The sequence below is a fragment of the Choloepus didactylus genome, chromosome 6, assembly GCF_015220235.1.
Source record: "Choloepus didactylus isolate mChoDid1 chromosome 6, mChoDid1.pri, whole genome shotgun sequence".
NCBI classification, from domain to species: Eukaryota; Metazoa; Chordata; class Mammalia; order Pilosa; family Megalonychidae; genus Choloepus; species Choloepus didactylus.
In genome coordinates, this window is record NC_051312.1 from 112,194,386 (window position 1) to 112,213,589 (window position 19,204).

General features: G+C 35.2%; 2 protein-coding genes across 2 annotated transcripts in view; both read right to left on the reverse strand.

Moving 5' to 3' along the window:
• MAML2 (mastermind like transcriptional coactivator 2) overlaps positions 1–16,084 on the reverse strand; it is a 369,681-nt gene extending 353,597 nt beyond the window's left edge. Inside the window, exons 1-3 of the mRNA XM_037841183.1 lie at positions 15,993–16,084; positions 7,794–7,975; positions 2,048–2,160 (exon numbers count right to left, since the gene is read on the reverse strand). The gene's annotated coding sequence lies outside the window, so the exon portion shown is untranslated. The remainder of the gene's footprint in view (positions 1–2,047; positions 2,161–7,793; positions 7,976–15,992) is intronic.
• Positions 12,700–13,118, reverse strand: LOC119538311 (60S ribosomal protein L29-like). Its single transcript, XM_037841187.1, has one exon. The coding sequence runs from the start codon at positions 13,111–13,113 to the stop codon at positions 12,700–12,702; it is 414 nt and encodes a 137-aa protein (XP_037697115.1). The 5' UTR covers positions 13,114–13,118.
• Positions 16,085–19,204: the final 3,120 nt, after the last annotated feature.

The following is a 19,204-nucleotide window of genomic DNA, read 5'->3' on the forward strand; positions in this document are numbered from 1 at the left end:
TAATTAGCTTTTTCATTTTTGCAAAGGGGTTTTTTGGAATTTTGATAGGGATTGCATTGACTCTATATATCTATTTGGGTAAGATTGACAGCTTAACGATAGTTTTCTAATCTATGAACATGGAATGTCCTTCCATTTATGAAGGTCTTCTTTGATTTCCTTTAGCAATGCTTTGGAGTTTTCTGTGTACAAGTCCTTTGCATCCTTGATTAAATGTATTCCTAGATATTTGATTCTTTTATTTGCTATTGTAAATGGATTTTTTTCTTGAATTCCTCCTCAGATTGCTCATTACTAGTGTAAAGAAACATTACTGATTTTTGCATGTATATCTTGTATCTTGCCACTTTGCTGAACTCATTAGATGTAGTAGCTTTGTTGTAGATTTTTCAGGACTTCCTAAATATAGGATCATGTCATCTGCAAAAATAGTGGAAGTTTTACTTTTTCCTTTCCAATTTGGATGCCTTTTGTTTCTTTTCCTTGCCTAACTGTTCTAACTAGAACTTTTAGCGTAATGTTGAATAACAGTTGTGATTGTGGGCATTCTTGTCTTTTTCCTGATCTTAGAAAGCTTTCAGTCTTTCACCATTAAGTACACTGTTAGCTGTGGGTTTTTCATATATGCCCTTAATCATGTTGAGGAAGTTTCCTTCTATTCCTATCTTTTGATGTGTTTTTATCAAGAAAGGATGTTGGATTTTGTCAAATGCCTTTTCTGTGTCAATCAAGATGATCATATGGCTCCCCCCCCCTTCAATTTGTTAACGTGGATTAACATTAATTGATTTTCTTGTGTTGAAACACCCTTGTATACCTTGGATAAAACCCACGTGATCATGATGTATAATTCTTTTAATGTGATGTTGGATTTGAATTGCAAGTATTTTGTTGAGGATTTTTGCATCCATATTCATTAGAGAAATTGATCTTTAATTTTTTTTTCTTGTGTTATCTTTATCTAGCTTTGGTATCACGGTGATGTTGGCTTCATAGAATGAGTTAGGTAGTGTTCCCTCTTCTTCAATTTTTTGGAAGAGTCTGTGCAGGACCAGTATTAATTCTTCTTGGAATGACTGGTAGAAACCACCTGTGAAGCCATCTGGTACTGGGCTTTTCTTTGTTGGGAGGTTTTTGATGACTGATTCAATCTCTACTTGTGATGGTTTGTTAAGGTCTTCTATTTCTTCTAGAGCCAGTGTAGGTTGTACAATACCACTTTAAAAAATTAAAGATACAGAACAAGGCCCAGGTTCACTTTACTTTATTAAGCAGAAATTTAGATGTACAAAATAATGCGGATGCCAAAATATGCTTTTCAAATATTTTTGGCTGATCCTGACATATATACTTATGTGGGAAAAGTTATGGATAAAAATAAATAAAATATATCTTACTCACTAAAATCAAGACAAAACTGAATAGAAAAAGGAACATTATAAAGCACACAAATAGCTTTGAAATTATTCCTGAATGTGAGGGTTGAAAGACTCTGGAGGCCTGAAATCCATTTCTAAGGAAAACTTTAGAGACAGACAAAGGTACTTCTCTACTTGGAATAAGTAAGCAACAGTCTGATTCTGAGGCAAAGGAATTGAACTGAATGATATGTTGAGTGTTTTTTTTCTAAAGACCACTGATTCAGATAATGACAGTAGTCCAAAATATATTAGTGAAGCTCATTTAATACTGCAAAAGAGTGATAAAATATCTGGGCAGTAATTAAGCAATGAATACTTGCAGATGTTAGACTAAATATATTTTTAAAATACCATATGTTTCTTCTAAACTGACAGGACATGATTAGCTCATTCACTTAATAGCCATCTGTTATTAAGTCATTGTTACATAATTTAAAAACATATCTACTGGCTAAAAATTGTTAAGCTTATGCTTTCTGTGTATATCAGATAAAAGTTTTATTTAGAGTCCATTTCATGGAAATTAAGATGAACACATTTTAAACAAAATATTTTGCCATGAAGATATCATAAAATATATAAATACATGTCACATGATACAGAGAAACAAAACTCATGATCTTTACCTTAACAAGAATTTATAAAATCTTCTCTGAAGGAAATTTGTTACAATTCAGTCAAACTTTTCCTCTTGAAAGTAATCTGCAAAATTGAGATATTCTTCCAGTTGACCATATTTCTGCATATACAATTAAAAAGCTAGTTATTTTACTCAAAGAGAACCAAGATAAACTAGGCCTTTTCAAACTACAAATAGAAATAGGAACAAGTGCATTTCATGATAATTGTGAACAAAAATCTTTTTACTATACATAGGGACTCAATTCCAAACACACATTTCTTATTCATAGAAAGCAGTGGAAAGAGATCAAACTGGAATATTATTTAAATAACTGTCTTTCAAGTTGTCATTCTTCTATCATGCTTAGAATATAACACCTAATAATTTATTCAACAAAAATTTGATGAATATATAATACATACCAAATACTCTGCTAATGATTATCTATGTACAAGAGAAATAAGATACTTTCCCAGCCCCTAAGGGGAATAGAGTTTTATAGCAATAGACCAATGACAATCAATAATAAGTGCTATAGAGAAGTATAGACTCTGTGTTATATGGGTTCAGAAGAGAGGTCATGGTTAGTGGAGGTGAACAGGAAATACTTCATGAAACAGTGGCATTTAAACTGTGACTGGAAGGAAAAGACTTGGTAGGCAAAGATTTGGTGGGAAGAGTTTTCTGTTAGAGATAACAGTCCACCCAAGAGTGACAAGACAAGAAAGTATGAGATTTCTCTATAATCTGAGGTATTTTAAGGGAATACAGAAAATTAAAACGGAATCCCAAAAATTAAGGTTAGAGAATAAAATATATGAAATGCTAGGTCAAGTAGTTTAACAATATGACAGGCAATAGAAAGCTACTAAAGGTTTTTGAGCAGAGGATTGACATGATCTGAAATGTATTTTAAGAAAATTGATAAAACAGCCATGTCTAGAGTAAGTCTAGTTGTAAGTCTAGTGTAATAATTCAGGTAATGAGGGCCAGAATTTGAGTGATAGTAATGAAGATGGAGAGTAAAGAGCAGGGTAGACAAGTTAAAAGAGGAGTCAAGGATTATTTGGGAATTTCAAGGTTGAGAGAGTAGGAGAATAATGGCAGGGCTACTTCTCAGGCATGTTGAGGGAGGGGACGAGACAAATGAGTTCAGTTTCAGGCATGTAGAGTTCAAGGTGCTTATGAGGAAAGTTACTTAAATTGAGGAGATTAAACGATCCAGTGGTTTATTGATAACTCTACTTATGAACTCTTTTCCCAGTGGGGTGAGAGAAGATGCTGCTGAGCCTATTTTTTGTGGTGATAGGGTATGTGAGGAATGCATTTGCCTTTATTAAACCTTTTTATTACCCCAGATCTCTGAGACTAGATCATCTCCTCTGGAAAGAATGAAGAAAAGAACATTAGGGGAAATAGACTATGGACTATTTAGGGATTCTCTTGGCCTAGTACTCAGACATGTTTTAAGATATAAATATATAAGATATAAAGATATAAGATTTAAGGGTTAAACTTGTATTTTAAAGATATGTCTGTTTTTAGGCTTTTTAAATTATCTTATATTCTTTTTTCTCTTTTATTTAGTTCATTTCTTTTGGAGAAGTATAATCTATCTTAGTTATACTTTTAAGAAAGGAAAACCTCTCCTTACTTTAAATACTGATAGAAATTTATTGATCACGTACTACTTGCTAGCTCCTATACTCAATGCTTAAAATGTGCTCTGATTTAATTTCCACAATTAAAACTCTAATTACTGTTATTGTTTTTGTTTCTATTTTACAATGATAAAATTTAGGCTTAAAGAAATAAACTAACTTGCCCCCAAATTCTACTGCTAGTAAGTAGTAGAGCAAATATTAAACCCATGCTTTTAACCCACATTTAATGCTGCTTCCAGATTTAAAGGGTGGGAGCGGGGTACAGCATTGCAGTAGAAAAGAAAAAAAAAAGAACTCTAAAGGGAAAGTGAAATTCAGAGAGAAAGCAGTTAGCATTATGTAGCCATCTCCCTCTACCTAAAGATTCATAGTTCTTCTTTACTAAAAATTTGGATCATGTGTGGTTTTATTTCCTGAAGATTTCTCTTACTGTGCCAGAGACCTATTGATGAAACAGTTGGAATTGTGGGAATGAAGTATAGGAGAGAGGGTAGAAGATAAAGAAAGGAATTTGGAGTCTTCCACCCAGAAGTAGCAGCTAGACCGGCAGAAAGGGTGGATGTGCCAAGGGAGAGAGATTACAGAGGTTGAGAACAGAACCTAGTGCAATTTGTACTTTTAAACAGTTCTCAATCCTAATTTTCTTAAGAATCATCTAATTTGTTAAACATCAGGTATTTAGCACCTCCAAGGAGGCTCATTCAGTAGATTAGAGGTGGGACCACGGATTACAGTATCCATTTTTCACAAAATTCTAGGCGATTCTGGTACAGGTAGTTTAAGGCCATGTTTTGAGAAATACCAGCTTAAGGGGTGGAAGAAAAGGGTAGGGAAAATAAAATTAAAAGGGGGGTGGAGGGAGAGAGGGGATGGAACACATAAGTGTTTCAGGAAGTGGAGGGATATAGGTAAGTTACCATTCTTACCTATATAACAGAATTTGTGTGACATGTTTAAAAATTATTTTAAATACGACTGTAAAACTGAAACCTGATACTTCTATTGACAGGCTTTCTTCACTTCCTGGTTCTCATGTACCCATTATCCCTTTCCAACAACTTCCCTGAAAACCTCATCAAATGCAATTTCTTCTTAATGAAAAAAAAAAAAAAAAAAAAAAAACACTTGTTAGAATTTTGCCAGTGGCATATTAAGTACGATCTGCAGCTCTATTTTAGAATGAAATATATATTATCACCATATGTATATTATACATTGGTTTTATTATAATTTTCCTATCATTTGTTCTTTTCTACATTTGAGTTGCTCCTACTACATTAACATCATTAGATTAAAAATAGATTATCTGAGTTCAAGGGTTAGGAGGAAGAACAGGAAGAACTCAGTCAGTCTAGTTGGCAGATCTTTGGGAAGAAGTACTGAGAATATCCTGAGATAGTGCAAAAACGGAGTCTGAAGGAAGAAAGGGCAGAAAAGGGAAAAAGAAAGGTGTGAAACACAAGCTGGGAGAGGAAAGTCAGGAACAAAGAGTTTGTGTGAAGCAAAAAAGGGGCTGACATCATTGGGAGGTAAGAGCAGAAAGAGCCATGGATACAGGCATCCAGATAGCACTGAACCTCAGACATTCTAAAGAGTTAGAGTAACTGTGGTCATGAGACTGCAGCCAAAATAGAAGGGACACATCACAAGAACACTTGCACTGCTATCTCCCCCAGAGTGGGAGACAGAGAGGAATGGACAAAGTCAAGCTGAGAAAAATCACAGCACTTGACAAATTCTGAAATTTAATTACAGCACCAAAAAACTGTAAATGCATTTATATTGATTATAAACTTCTATGGTTTCCAGGAAATCTTTTCAGAAAGACTGTGGGCAAATATTTTATTAAGTAGGAGAGATCTCAAAAAAGAAAATGAAACTCTTTGGTATTTGTACTAGTTTGGATATATCATGTTCTGCCAAAAGCCATATTCTTTGATGCAATCTTGTGAGGGCAGATGTATGAGTGTTGATTAGACTGGAATCTTTTGAGTGTTTCCATGGAGATATGAGTGAAACATGTGATTGGACAATTTCCATGGAGGTGTTACCCTGCCCATTCAGGGTGGGTGTTAATTGGATCACTGGAGTTGTATAAAAGAATTCACTCACAGACAGAAGGACCTCAGAGCAAATAAGAGTGACATTTTAGAGGAGCTGCAGCTTACAGAGACATTTTGGAGAACCCAACCAAGGAGCAAGCAGATGCCCAGAGAGGAACGTAGTGGGAAAAAGCCATTTTGAAACCAGAACTCCAGAGCAGACACCAGCCATGTGCCTTCCGAGCTAACAGAGGTTTTCCGGATGCCAATGGCCATCCTTCAGGGAAGGTACCCTATTGTTGATGCCTTACCTTGGAAACTTTATAGCCTTTGGATTGTAATTTTGTAACCAAATAAACCCCCTTCATAAAAGCCAGTCCATTTCTGGTATTTTGCATAATGGCAGCATTAGCAAACTGGAACAGTATTCTTAATGTGCATATTGTCCCAATAGACATGACCTTGAAATACCTTCAATGTCCAAAACTAAGTGTTATCCCTTAAGTATACTTGGCATTCTTTTCCTATTCTCAGTCCTTTCTGTTGTCCCAGACATTAAGCTTTCTCTATACATGATTTGGAAATGCTTTTTATTTTTTTCTTCAAGAAGCTTAATGTTCTTCCCCATTTATAATATTATATATCAGCAATTAAGATATAATACATGCACAGTGACTTTTCTATACCTAGTATACAATTCTTTATAAATGTGGTTCCCCAACAGATCTTTCAATACTATCAGAGGGTGGGCAACTTAAAAGCATCAAAAAAACACTGAAGAATTTAATGTTGCCTAGAAAAATGAAGACAGGGTTACTGGATAAGTGATGGCTGTCTTCTGATAAAAAGGAAAAGTACAGAGAAAGACAGGTGGGGGAAAGGATTGGGAGTGGGAGAAGCAGAAGCAAAGTAAACAATAAAAATCTGAAGAGAGTAAAATGAGAGAAAGAAGACTTAAGGGTCACGATGTAGGGGGCAGGCAAGGAGATCAATAGGTGGTAGTTTGTGATGGAAGGAAAATTGTCAAGAGAGAAAATCAGTAATGATGTTGTCCTCTAGACAAAGGATACTTCTACTGAACATGACATATTCTAGGAAGTTTTGTTGTTGTTGTTCTTTTTCTTTCCCTTTGCTCAAATTTTATTCTTTAAGCTCTCTTGCTTTCTTTTTTATTTTCCTCTTTTATAAGTTTCCCTGTGATATTACCCAGGCAATGGACCTTAGGCAAGCTTTTTTACTTTAGGATTAAAAATACTACTGATATTAGTCTCCTAAAGTTGCTCTCTCTTGCACATTCATTTAACTAACTTATTTTAGGAGACTGCTATCATATTAGCATTCTTTCCATGTACCATAAACAATTCTAAAAGCTCTATGGGCAGACCAGAGCTTATAAACTGCCAGTAGATCTTTGGGAATCCAGTGCACTCTTCAAAACCCCCATTGTTTCCTGATATCAAATTTAGTGATCAACAGGACATGGGGAAATCAAAATCAATGCTGTGGCCTGAAACCTCTGCATTCCCCCCTTGATCTTCAGTTATGGTGCTCACTGCCCAGTCCCATGTCCTAAAGAAGAGGACGTGGGTGGTATTAGAACTGGCAGCCGAGATCCTTTCCTCAGACTGGCACCAGGTGCTTCTTTACTCTCAGGTCACAAGAACTGTTCTAAAGAATAGGAAGCAGACAAGTAGAGGTGAGTCCTATACTTTGCCAAAGAAAATAAGGGGACTTAACATATATGTAAGGAATACTACTTATGTGAAAGTGAAAGGACAGAGGACTTTCCTAAAGGGCCAGCATTATTGTTGATTAAAATTTATCTGATGAGCTAAGTGAATGCATAGAATATCTGGGCACTTATTCAGGGCAGAACAATGAGAAGCGTGAAAGGAATGGGCAGAAGAAAAAAAAATCCAAAGATAAGGAGAGAAGGAGAGATTCTCTTTTAAATTTCACTTTCTTATAATCATTTGAATCCTTTGGTAGATCATAGTGAGGTTCCAGAATCTACTGAATGAGATGACTCCTGTGTTCACCTTACCTTTTTAATTCACTTTCTTTTGACTGCCTGAAAATTCTTTCCACCATTTCCTTAACTTGTTCCTCTCCAACTTCTTCTGTCTTTGCAATGGAGCAACATTCCTGGTAAAGCTTGAATTTAAAATGTTTCAGTTTATGATAAATTCTGGTACGATTAGCACAAATTCTGCCAATGGTCAATACCTAAATCAAGAAATAAACATTGTCTGAATTATTAAGTCAATAATATACTAATGAATATCCAGCCTTCCTGGTTTTCAGATTTTTTTAAATAGTAGGATCTAATAAATTTATTATTGATTTTATTTTTAATGTTCACACAATGTATTCCTTTACCATCTCTTATTTATTCAATTTGGTCAACAAAAACTGAGTACCTGCCATGTCTCAAGAATTGCACTGGGCACAGAAGATGCATAAAAGAAAGAAGTACTACATTTCAGTGAGTATTAGGGAGTTCACAGTCTTGGGAGAAAGACAAATGATTATAAAATGATGTGACAAATGTTATACATGGCATGCCCTCAAGGCAGAAAGGAAGGGTACAACCCAATTCAGAGAAAAGTGTCCCCAAGCTTTCAAAAGCTTGCAGTAACTCTTGAAAAAACAGTTAGCCAAGTTTGGGAAGGAGAGAAATGAGTGCAAGGCAGAAGGAATGACACACATAAAAGTAAGACAGAACATGCAAAATATTCTAAGTACATATTTACTGAGTTAAAAACGCCTGGATTACGATAATTTTATAGTTATACACAATATATAAAACTGAACAAACTCTCATACCAATACTAAGTATTGGCAGTTTTTTACTAAATACTTTTTTTTTCCAAAAAATGTTGTATAGTAAAAGCTAACTTTGTTTTTAGGCAAATTTGTTACTTTAAGTAATGTGTCCTATATGAATAAGACACATTACATTTTTATTATTAGCCAGCTGTTAAAATTTTAATATCTATGTTTGTTTATATGATCTTCTAGGATTCTGTGATTAAGAACACTTTTTCTGTGAAATGAACGAACCAGAACATTTATCTTTCAGAACTTTTTGCATTCTTATACTTCGTTATATAAACCTATAGCTAAAACAGGAAGACACTCGAAATATTTCATGAAAATGTTATGTTTAACTGTCATAAAATATGATATCCACACACAAAAAAGCACATATAATTATATGGCTCACTGAATGGATCACCCATGTAACTAGCATCCAATCAAGAACTGAATATTTCCAGCACCTGAGAAGCCCTCCTCATGGTACTTTCCAGTTACTATCCTGTCAACCACTAAACATTAATTCATATGGTAAACAAATACAATGGGCTGTAACAATACACTAAAAACCAGGGTTGGGAGGAGGTCCACTTGCAGTATTGTAGCCATTTATACATATATATATACACACATACACACACACATATATATATATATACATATATATATATATATATATATATATGCACACACACACACACATATACTGAATTCTATGAAATCTTACAGCAGTGGTTCACGCTCTTCCATATAAAATGTGATCACTCACTATTTTGGAAAAAAGTAGCTTGAGAACATTCTAAATGTAATTTTGGGTTTACTGATATATATATACACACACACATATGTGTATGTGTGTGTGTGTGTGTGTGTGTGTGTGTGTAAGAGACCAGGATGATGGACATTAGAAATGGAAACAGCAAATTATAATGTTTAATATTTTCAAAGGATACTTTTTTCACAAATTTAAAATAAGGATTTTTTAAATACATTTTTTATTGTGAACTTTAACACATATACATAGCAGTGATAACCCTCAAAATATAATTTAACAAGCAGTTAGGGAGCAAATTTCAATGAATGTCATGGGTCACCGTTCCACAACTTCAGCTATTTCCATTATTGTAAAATATACATACAGAAAGGTGTTAACTTTCAATATACAGCTCAATAAGCAGTTATATAGGTAATTTCAAAAATTGTTATGGTTACAGTTCCACAGTTCCAGTTCTTTCCTTATTATGCAATATAGGGTATATACAGAAAGATGAAGACTTTCAAAGCACAATTCAACGAATAGCTATAGACCAATTTCAAAGAATGTTATAGGTTACAGTTCCACCATGTCCTTTAGCTCCTTCCAGCTATTCCAACACCCCACTTGATCAAAAATTTAAAAAAATTCAAAGAAAACAAAGGAATAAGGAAAACCAATAACCTAAAATAACTACATTGCTTCCAACATACCCCAAGAAAATTAAGAAACCATAGTCATTCTTAAGCATTCCCATATCATTAAGATTACTCTCAATATCTTATCTGCCCTTATTAATTATCATTCCTCTTTCACTAGTTCCTGTCTATCTCTAGGTCCCCTAAATTCTACAATAAAAAACATTTATAAAAAAGGATTTTTAAATGTCTCTCTTTTCCTCTTGTCCCAACTTAAAACTTCTTTATAGGTATACTTCTCTTGTTTTGTGGAAATAGAGAATACAATGTGTTGAAAATACAAATCACATTATTTTCTGATTACGGGAAAACTATGGGAGTCTTCTCCCACACAATCTACTTTAAGAGCAAAAAAGGAAGTACTAAATACTTGCCCTTTTAGAGAATTCACTAAGGAACCCCTAGTGGCTATGGCATCTATTATGGTGTCTTTTTACTTAAAGTGGGAAATATAGGCAAGTGAATTGTTGAGATGTCATTTGCTATCAGGACTGATTTGATGATAATGTTGAAATGGGAAAACTACCTAAAATAAACAAGCAAAATACAAATAATACCTGATTTCTTCTAAAGAGCTGAAAAAAAGAAGGGTTTCGCAGAACCACGAACATAAATCAGAAAAGACTTTCCTTCAACTTCTGGGATTTTAAGAAAAGGTGTAAGATTTCCAAAACGCCACTATCAATGCCATCTTCACAAGGAAATGCATCAAGCCAGACTATTGCCAATCATCACGATATTCCTTTTATTCATTTTTGGCACGATAATCTTGAAATATCTATTGAACAACATCACTTGTGTGTTCCCTTGCACATGGCTTCAGGGGGAAAAAAGTAGAATTCTTTTTAAGTACAAATTACATAGGTCAATATTAAAACTATACCACTTGTACTGAACTCACGAAAGAATAACCTATTAGTGGACTTAGGCACAAAGACAAATACATAAGTTAGCAACAAGTTCATCTATTTCCTCATGATACTCCATGAGTATAAGATTGATTACATCCTAATGTTTGGAGCCCTTTCTGACGCATTTTCTACAATCAGTGAAATAATATAAGGTGCAATTATATCTAATTTGGTCAGTGCAATGATGCTGGCAAACAGAATAAGGATAATTAGAGGTAGTGTCTGAATACACTAAATACATTTCTGGACATTAAAGAAACTATTCTAACAAGATAGTGTAAAAAATTGCGAGAGAGAGAAATTCTAAGCACTGTGATGACTGTTCACAAAGCAGACAAGTAAGATGACATATAAATAATAGTTGATCTGCTGTGAGTGGTCAGCATGGTTTTATGAACTGATAAATCTCAGGATAACTGAGTTACCTCAGTTATTAACATGAACTAAGGGATCCTACATATCCAAAGATATAATTGGAAACAGAACTAAAAACTGTCACCAGTTTTTCCTAAAGCAGGAGATGGTGAATTGCAAAGCAGTAGAAGGGATCTGATTTGCAATTTGTTAAGATATGTTACATGAGGTGTAAATTAACAGTGGCTAACAAACTAAGGCAAGGAAATACAAGAAAAAGTGTATTATGTAAATGTGGTAAAATCCAGCTAACTGTAAAGTGCTTTTTGAGGTACTTCTCTAAGCTCTCATTTATATGTGGGGCATCCAGCTCCTAAGAGAAGTTAAAGGATGGAGAACCAAGAAAAAAGATTTGCAAAGAAAGGGGAAAGATGGGAGGAAGTTTGACATCTGCTCCTAGGTCTCCAGAAACAGACAGTGCAATAGGCCAAGCCAAGGGGTTCTATTTTCTCTTGGCATTTTTTTTTCCCTTGCATCGACACATTCATTGCCACTTGCCTCAAATTACTGCCTCTTCCCATCAGATCTTAAACATCTTAAGGAGTCTGGGTAGGCTCTGGGAAAAACTGAAAAGAACTGAAGGTTGTTTTCTGCCCTCCCAACTGTCTTTGCTCTAGGTAATTTCCTTCTCATCTAAGCCCTAAGACTTTACCACAGTCTGATAGTTCAAGGCCCCTCACCTAAGTATCCTACCCAAGACTGCTATAACAAAAAATGTTCTCTTTCACTAATTCCACTTTCCACCAAAGCATTCTTTCTTTCAAAGAAGTTAATCTCAGGTAAGAGAGGAAAAATGGTTTATCATTAAACAAATTCACTGTTAAGAGAATTCTTTTTTAAAGCGTATTTGCACATTAAAAGAGAATCCTAGTTAACACCAGAGTCTCATGTTCAAGCAGCAACATAAAATGGCGAATTTCAGCTAATTTCCAAAATTATCCAAGGTTGAGAGTGGGCAGTTTCTTTAGTACTTTTGGATTATAAATAGGTTTCTTCCTTTCTTTCTCCTCCTCCTTTCCCTTCCTTCCTTTTCTTCCATCTCTTTCTTTCTTTACGTACATTGACACTGTAATTCAGTAGGATATAATATAGATTTTAATAAGTGATTCTTCCCCTTAAAGAAAAAAACTACTGAATAAACAATTTAATATTAAAGAAATTTCAATAAGACTTTTTTTTGTTGTTGTTGTTGACAGCTCCTGCCTCAGGTTTATTTGTACAAATAGCACAGGAGGACCCAGCACCACACACATGAAAACCCGGGGGTCACACCAGTCCTTCCATCCTAGGAGAGCTCTACTCAGGAGCCTTCGTGGGGGCCTGGGCACCTTTGGGAGCCTGACCGGGAGCAGTAACCTAAGCTGGAGCTGGAGCCTGGGCCTTGGTTTTATCCTTGGCCTTGGACTTTGGTTGGCAGAGTCTGAGACCCTTGGCGATGCACACATGAGCACTCTTTCCGAGCTTGGGGTGGGCAATGTAGGCCAGGCGATTAAGCTTGCGGCTGCCGCTTTTTGGGATCTTGGGTTTAACCTCCTTCGGCTTTATGAAAGCCTTGATGGCCTCTGCACGTGTGCTCATGGCCTTGGCATTGTTGGCCTGCATCTTCTTCAGGCCCTTCTTGTTATGCTTCTTGGCAAAATGCATATTCCTTAAGAACCTGGGGTCCACCTCCTTAAGAGATTCATATCTTTGTGATTGGGGCTTCTTGATGCCGTTTCTGTGCCATTTCCAGGATTGGTTGTGCGTGGTGTGGTTCTTGGACTTGGCCATGTCTGCACCCTCGCCTCTCAATAACACTATCTTAATACACACAATAACTAGTTTAATATTTGCATATAACCCTATACACAAACACAGATTTTTACATAGATGCAAAGATACACTGCTTATTATTTCACTTTCACCTAGCATTATATCATAACTTTCATAAATATTATTTTAGTGATTGTATTATATTTGATCACAAAATGATGGTATATCACAGCCTATTAAATCCCTATCCCAATTTTTTATTTGGATATTTTCAAAATTTTGATATCATAAATAATGCTTCAATTAACTTCTTTGTAATTATATCATTTGCTTTTATTGAATTATTTTGGCTAGGATAAATTTATAGGCACTGAATATGTGTAGCTTTGTAACTTTGGCTATATATAGTGATCTAGTATCCTAAAAAAGATATAGCACACCCTTTATTCCTCTTGGAAACTTATTTTCCATGAACCTATTAGTTTCAATGCAACCTTACCAGCACTGCATTTTATCATTTGATTTGAAAATAATTTGTACTTTAAAAGCTAAAGATTGGCAACTTAAGGTAGTTTTTATTTGTATGCCTTTAAATGAAGAATAAACATTTTCCATGTATTTGTTAACTTTTATATTTTTCCATTGTGTGACTGGTATATTAATGGTCTTTGTGTTTATCCTAGGAAATCTCTCTAATTCTTTAGATATTTTAATCAATTTTTAATATAGACTCTTTCTTCCTTCACACAGATCTTAGAAATGATTTTCTACCTCCGCTTCCCTTATCAGGATTACCTATGGATAGCAAATACAGGTGAAAACAGCAATATTTTTGATCTACACAACAGAACATGGTCTTTAAGTATTGTGCTGGTTTGGATGTATTATGTCCCCCAAAACTCCATGTTCTTTGATGCAATCTTGTGTGGGCAGAAGTGTTGATTAAATTGGAACCTTTGGATTAGGTTGTTTCCATGGAGATGTGACCCACCCAACTGCAGGTAATAACTCTGATTAGATAATTTCCATGGAGGTATGGCCCTGCCCATTCAGCATGGGCCTTGATTAGTTTATTAGAGCCATATAAAAGCTCAGACAGAAGGAGCTTGCTGCTGCAGCTGAGACAAACATTTTGAAGATGGCCGGTGGAAGCTGATGCAGACATTCTGGAGAACGCTATTTTGAAATGCAACCTGGAAGCAAGCAGACACCAGCCACATGCCTTCCAAGCTAAAAGAGGTTTTCCAGACACCAATGGCCATTCTTTAGTGAAGGTAACCAATTGTTGATGCCTTACCTTGGACACTTTATGGCCTTCAGACTGTAGCTTTGTAACCAAATAAACCCCCTTTATAAAAGACAATCCATTTCTGGTTTTTTGCTCAATGTCAGCATTAGCAAACCGGAACAAGTATTAAATCACTTTTATTAGGACTTAGGTGTCTTATCTTATAAAAAGTTATTAGATCAGTTTTTGAACAACAGGGAAATCTGCATGACTATGGTGAAAAAGAAATACTTTTGTATGACTATGTTGAAAAAGGTACTACTAAAAATAAGTTTTTATAGTAACTTGTGAAATAAAAGATTAAAGACTCATTTTGAATTCATTATCCCTATACAAATCTCCTAATTGATCTCTGCAACCCAGACTTCCCAGAGGGATCTGGTCAATCATTGCATCAACTGCACTTCTTGTCTTTCCACATTGCACTGCTCTGCTCTTGTCTATTGAATACTTATTCTTCAGTTTTATCTATTCATTCAAAATCAACAGTGCCATAAGTATGTGGTGATTGCTCTGGACTCTGACATACTTCTGATATAATCTAGGTTCAAGTATGGTATTCTTTCAGTTCTCTCATATTAGTATGAATAGTCATCTCCAATCATTTGCTTGCAGATATGAATTTGGTGGATTATTTGCCATAAAATTTTCTACCTGTGTCTAATTCCCCTTCGGAGTCAAAGGAGACTTCTGCCTCCCTGCCTCAGTGATCTCCTTCCTGCTCCTCATTCTGTATGCCATCCTTTCTCCTGTCCATACATGATGAATACTTACAGAATATGTACCCATTTTATTATCTGACTGTGCCAGTTTGGATGAATTATGTTCCCCCAAAAGCCATGTTCTTTAATGAAATCTTGCGGGGGCAGACGTATTGGTGTTGATTAGGTTGGAATTTTTTGAGTAGGTTGTTTTCATGGAGAAGTGACCCACCCAATTGTGGGTAATACCTTTGATTAGAGTATTTTCATGGAGGTGTGGCCCTGCCCACTCATCCTGGGTCTTGATTAGTTTACTGGAGCACTATAAGAGCTTAGACAGAAGGAGCTCAGTATTGCAGCTGAGACACACATTTTGGAGACAGCCATTGAAAGTAAACTTTTGGCACTCCAGAGTTTGCCTGGGAGAAACTAAGAGAATACCCCCAGACACCCAGAGAGAAATGTCCTGGGAGAAAGCCATTTTGAAACACAACCTAGGAGCAAGCAGACGCCGGCCACATGCCTTCCGAACTAACAGAGGTTTTCCATACACCATTGGAAATGAAGCATCCTACTGTTGATGCCTTTGTTTGGACATTTTCATGGCCTTCAGACTGTGAACTTTGTAAGGATTTATAAAAAAATCCCCTTTATAAAAGCCAATCCATTTCTGGTGTTTTTCCAAAAGGCAGCATTAGCAAACTGGAATACTGACTGATTTAGGAAATGAATCTGCTCTTTAAGACATATTTTCCATATTCAAAAATAACCCTCTTTCCTTGTAATCTTTCCTTCTAGGGTTAATTTCTCCATTTGTGAAAATAATCTAAGGTTATTTGTGCAAGTTTATGTACCAAAAATTTCTGATTTCTAAATGCTGAAAACTAAAGTTAGCAGGAAAAAAATACCTGTTTATCATGTGACATGAAATCATGTTTCCATGGTCCTGGTGTTATACAACTTTCCTGATAAATGGATTGAATATCTACAATAGTGATGCAATCCACAAGCCTGGCAGGAACAGTTTTCAGGATTCTTTCAATGGATACTTACATTAGAGTAATTTTCTACCCACTCCTGAAAACAATTACAAAACGGAATAAAATTGAGTGAAGCTTTAAAAGATAAAATAAATAAAATAAAACATAAGAACCACCTAACCAAATTAAAATCTACCTTAGGAATTACAGTAATAGAGATATAATAACAAAATACAATGGTATTTGCTACTTTAATAATGAGCATACAGTAAGTGTTTAACAAGATATTTTTAAATAAAAAATGAATTTATAATCTAGGCTATTAAATGAGAAGAAACCAGCCTAGGAAAGAAATATTTTATATCTCTCACACTTACAAGTTACTGATAATAGTGCTGTTGATAGATTGAATATACTTCTTCCTCTCATCTTTAGTTATGTTAATGAGATATGATTAGTTAAAAGTAGGAACAAATGTGCAGCAAAAATTTTGGATAATCCTGAAAAAAGATGAATTCATTAGGTGAGTCAAAAATTGAGAACAGGATCACATTCAGTCTCCACTGTAGGGATGAAGTATTTTTCACAAAATATTCCAGAAATAATTTAGCTCTCCTATAGTCACACTGTGAAAATACACAAATTGGAACTAGGATTGCTAGGAGTCCAGTACTGACATGGACAGTCTAGTACCTGAGTTATCATTGAGAAATCAAACTGAGAAAATACTAGGCATTCATAAATAAGTTTTATTAACATGCTGTAAAGTTACTTGTGTTTCAGTATTTACTGCTCCAATTAGTAGTGATTAGGTTTTACCCAAATATTTGAACTGTGCATAATGAGCACATTAGTAGGAACACTAATCAACATTTGCATCCTCTTCCAGCCCAATGGTAATTAGATATCCAATATACTGATTAGTTTCTTTTTTACAATACATGATTCACAACATTGTCTTCTGTCTACCTTTCATATTTCTCAAACTTCAGGACATTCTTTTAAAATATATTGGGCAGCTTTATCAAAAAATGCTGGCCACATCTGAATAAGAATTGAAAATTTTAATTTGGGTTCAAAATTTCATTAGGAAAAAAAGAACTTTTTATTGGCAACATTCCAGTACTACTTACAAGTAAAAAGAATCAACACATGTTCTTCTTAAGTACTGGATGGGTACACGAGAGCCTTCCAATATCTGTATAGTGGCTTCTTTTTGAAATTCACCAAAACGTGCTTTGAGTGTGTTTGAATAATCATGAGAAATCTTTTGATGAACTAATTCAGGTCTAGATGCTTTCACTGTGGGAAGAGGACAGTGAAAAATACCCTGTATGATCTCTTTATGAAGGCTGCACTTTAGATACGAATGTTTGTTCTCACTGACGGAAAACACCTCTTCAAAGGTAGAAACTTTTTTTTTTTTAAACCAAGTGGCTGCTCCAAATTCATTAAAACTCGAACAATATTGCTTCAGTATCTATATGAAATTTCACTAAGGAAAGAAATGTGTTGTGAGCACTCTATGGACTGATGAAATGTAAACTAATAACTGTTGAATCAATGAAAAGTAAATCAATGAAAAGTAAACTTTATGTTTATTTTAACATGCCTTTTATTTGTTCAGAAGCAAAGATGGGTGTTGGAAATAAAATGATTAAAAGCACATAATCCAGTGCAAGATATTGCATATAATTTTAATATTCACCAATAATTGCCATATACATACATACATATATACACCCATATATATTTATATATACACATGATTTTATCAAATGGGAAAAGTTGTTAAAATTGTCTAGAAACTCTATTAGAAATTCTAGCTATAGCAGTCCCAAAAGGTCATAGGTAATATGTCAATATAAACTCTATATTAATAGAAAAGGTTGCGCCTAGAATTGTTAAAAAATATCAAGATCCTAGAAAAGAGTGGGAAAAGCTGTGGGGAAACACTATTAGAGATCAATTTCAGGTCTTTTTTGTGGGGGAAAAGGGGTTCTATCTTTAAGCTACATTTCTAAGTGGAATTTATACTTAAGACCCATAGTCTATCTGGTCTGTAGTAAGAGTGAAAATAATACCTAAGGAAAAATCACTATTTTAGGCCTATGGTGGACTAAGCCATAACAATAATCTGAAGCCGAAGAATCAGTGTTAGGGACGTACACTCCACTCCGCCTTCTTTTTAGATCTATGGTGTACTCAAATGATGCATTTAGATCCTTGACCTTTGTCTTCAGGGTAGATATAAGTAGTAGTTATTGGTGTCATTTACCAAATATTTCCAGTTTTTCTCCTTCCAGTTTCGTGGTAAGTGTGCACTTCCCTGCCTCCTCTGAAGTTAGGCATGACCATGAATTTCTTTGAACAACGAAATGTGAGTGGGAACAATATTTGTCATTTACAGGTTGAAAGTCAGAGTGAAAAGTGACTGACCACCTTCCCTTCCCGCTTCTGTGGTACTCATGGAAGCACATGCTAAGACGAAATCTCTGAATTAGAAAGCTCTATCTGCTTGTTTCCTGAGTGACTGCAATAAGCAGAACACCCCCATAACTCACACTGGCCATATAAGTGAAAAATAAACTTTGTTGGGTTAAGCTACTGAGATGTTGTTTCAGCATAACCTAGCTTATTCTGAATAATAGAGTACTGAATCATCTCTGCTCTATATTTTTAAGCTAATATTTTCTTATATCTTACAGTCATTATTTCAACATTGGGTTATCCAAATTCATCCTAATTTACCATAGTATGTGTGCCAGTTTGATGTATTATATCCCCCCAAATGCCATTATCTTCGATGCAATCTTGTGTGGGCAGGTGTGTTAGTGTTGATTAGATTTTGGAATCCTTTGGGTGTTTCGTGGAGATGTGATTCAATCAACTGTGGACAGGCCCTTTGGTTGGATAATTTCCATGGAGGTGTTGCCCCACCCATTCAGGATGGGTCTGAATTACTGGAGCACTATATAAGCTCAGACAGAAGGAGCGAGCTTGCTACAGCCAAGAGGGACATTTTGAAGAACGCACAAGAGCTGAGAGAGGAATTGCAGTTTACAGAGACATTTTGGAGACAGCCTTTGAAAGCAGACTTTTGCTCCAGAGAAGCTAAGAGAGGACAAACGCCCCAAGAG

Excerpts from the sequence above, each read along its gene's own strand:
- LOC119538311 (XM_037841187.1), bottom strand. The coding sequence starts at position 13,113 with ATGGCCAAGTCCAAGAACCACACCACGCACAACCAATCCTGGAAATGG.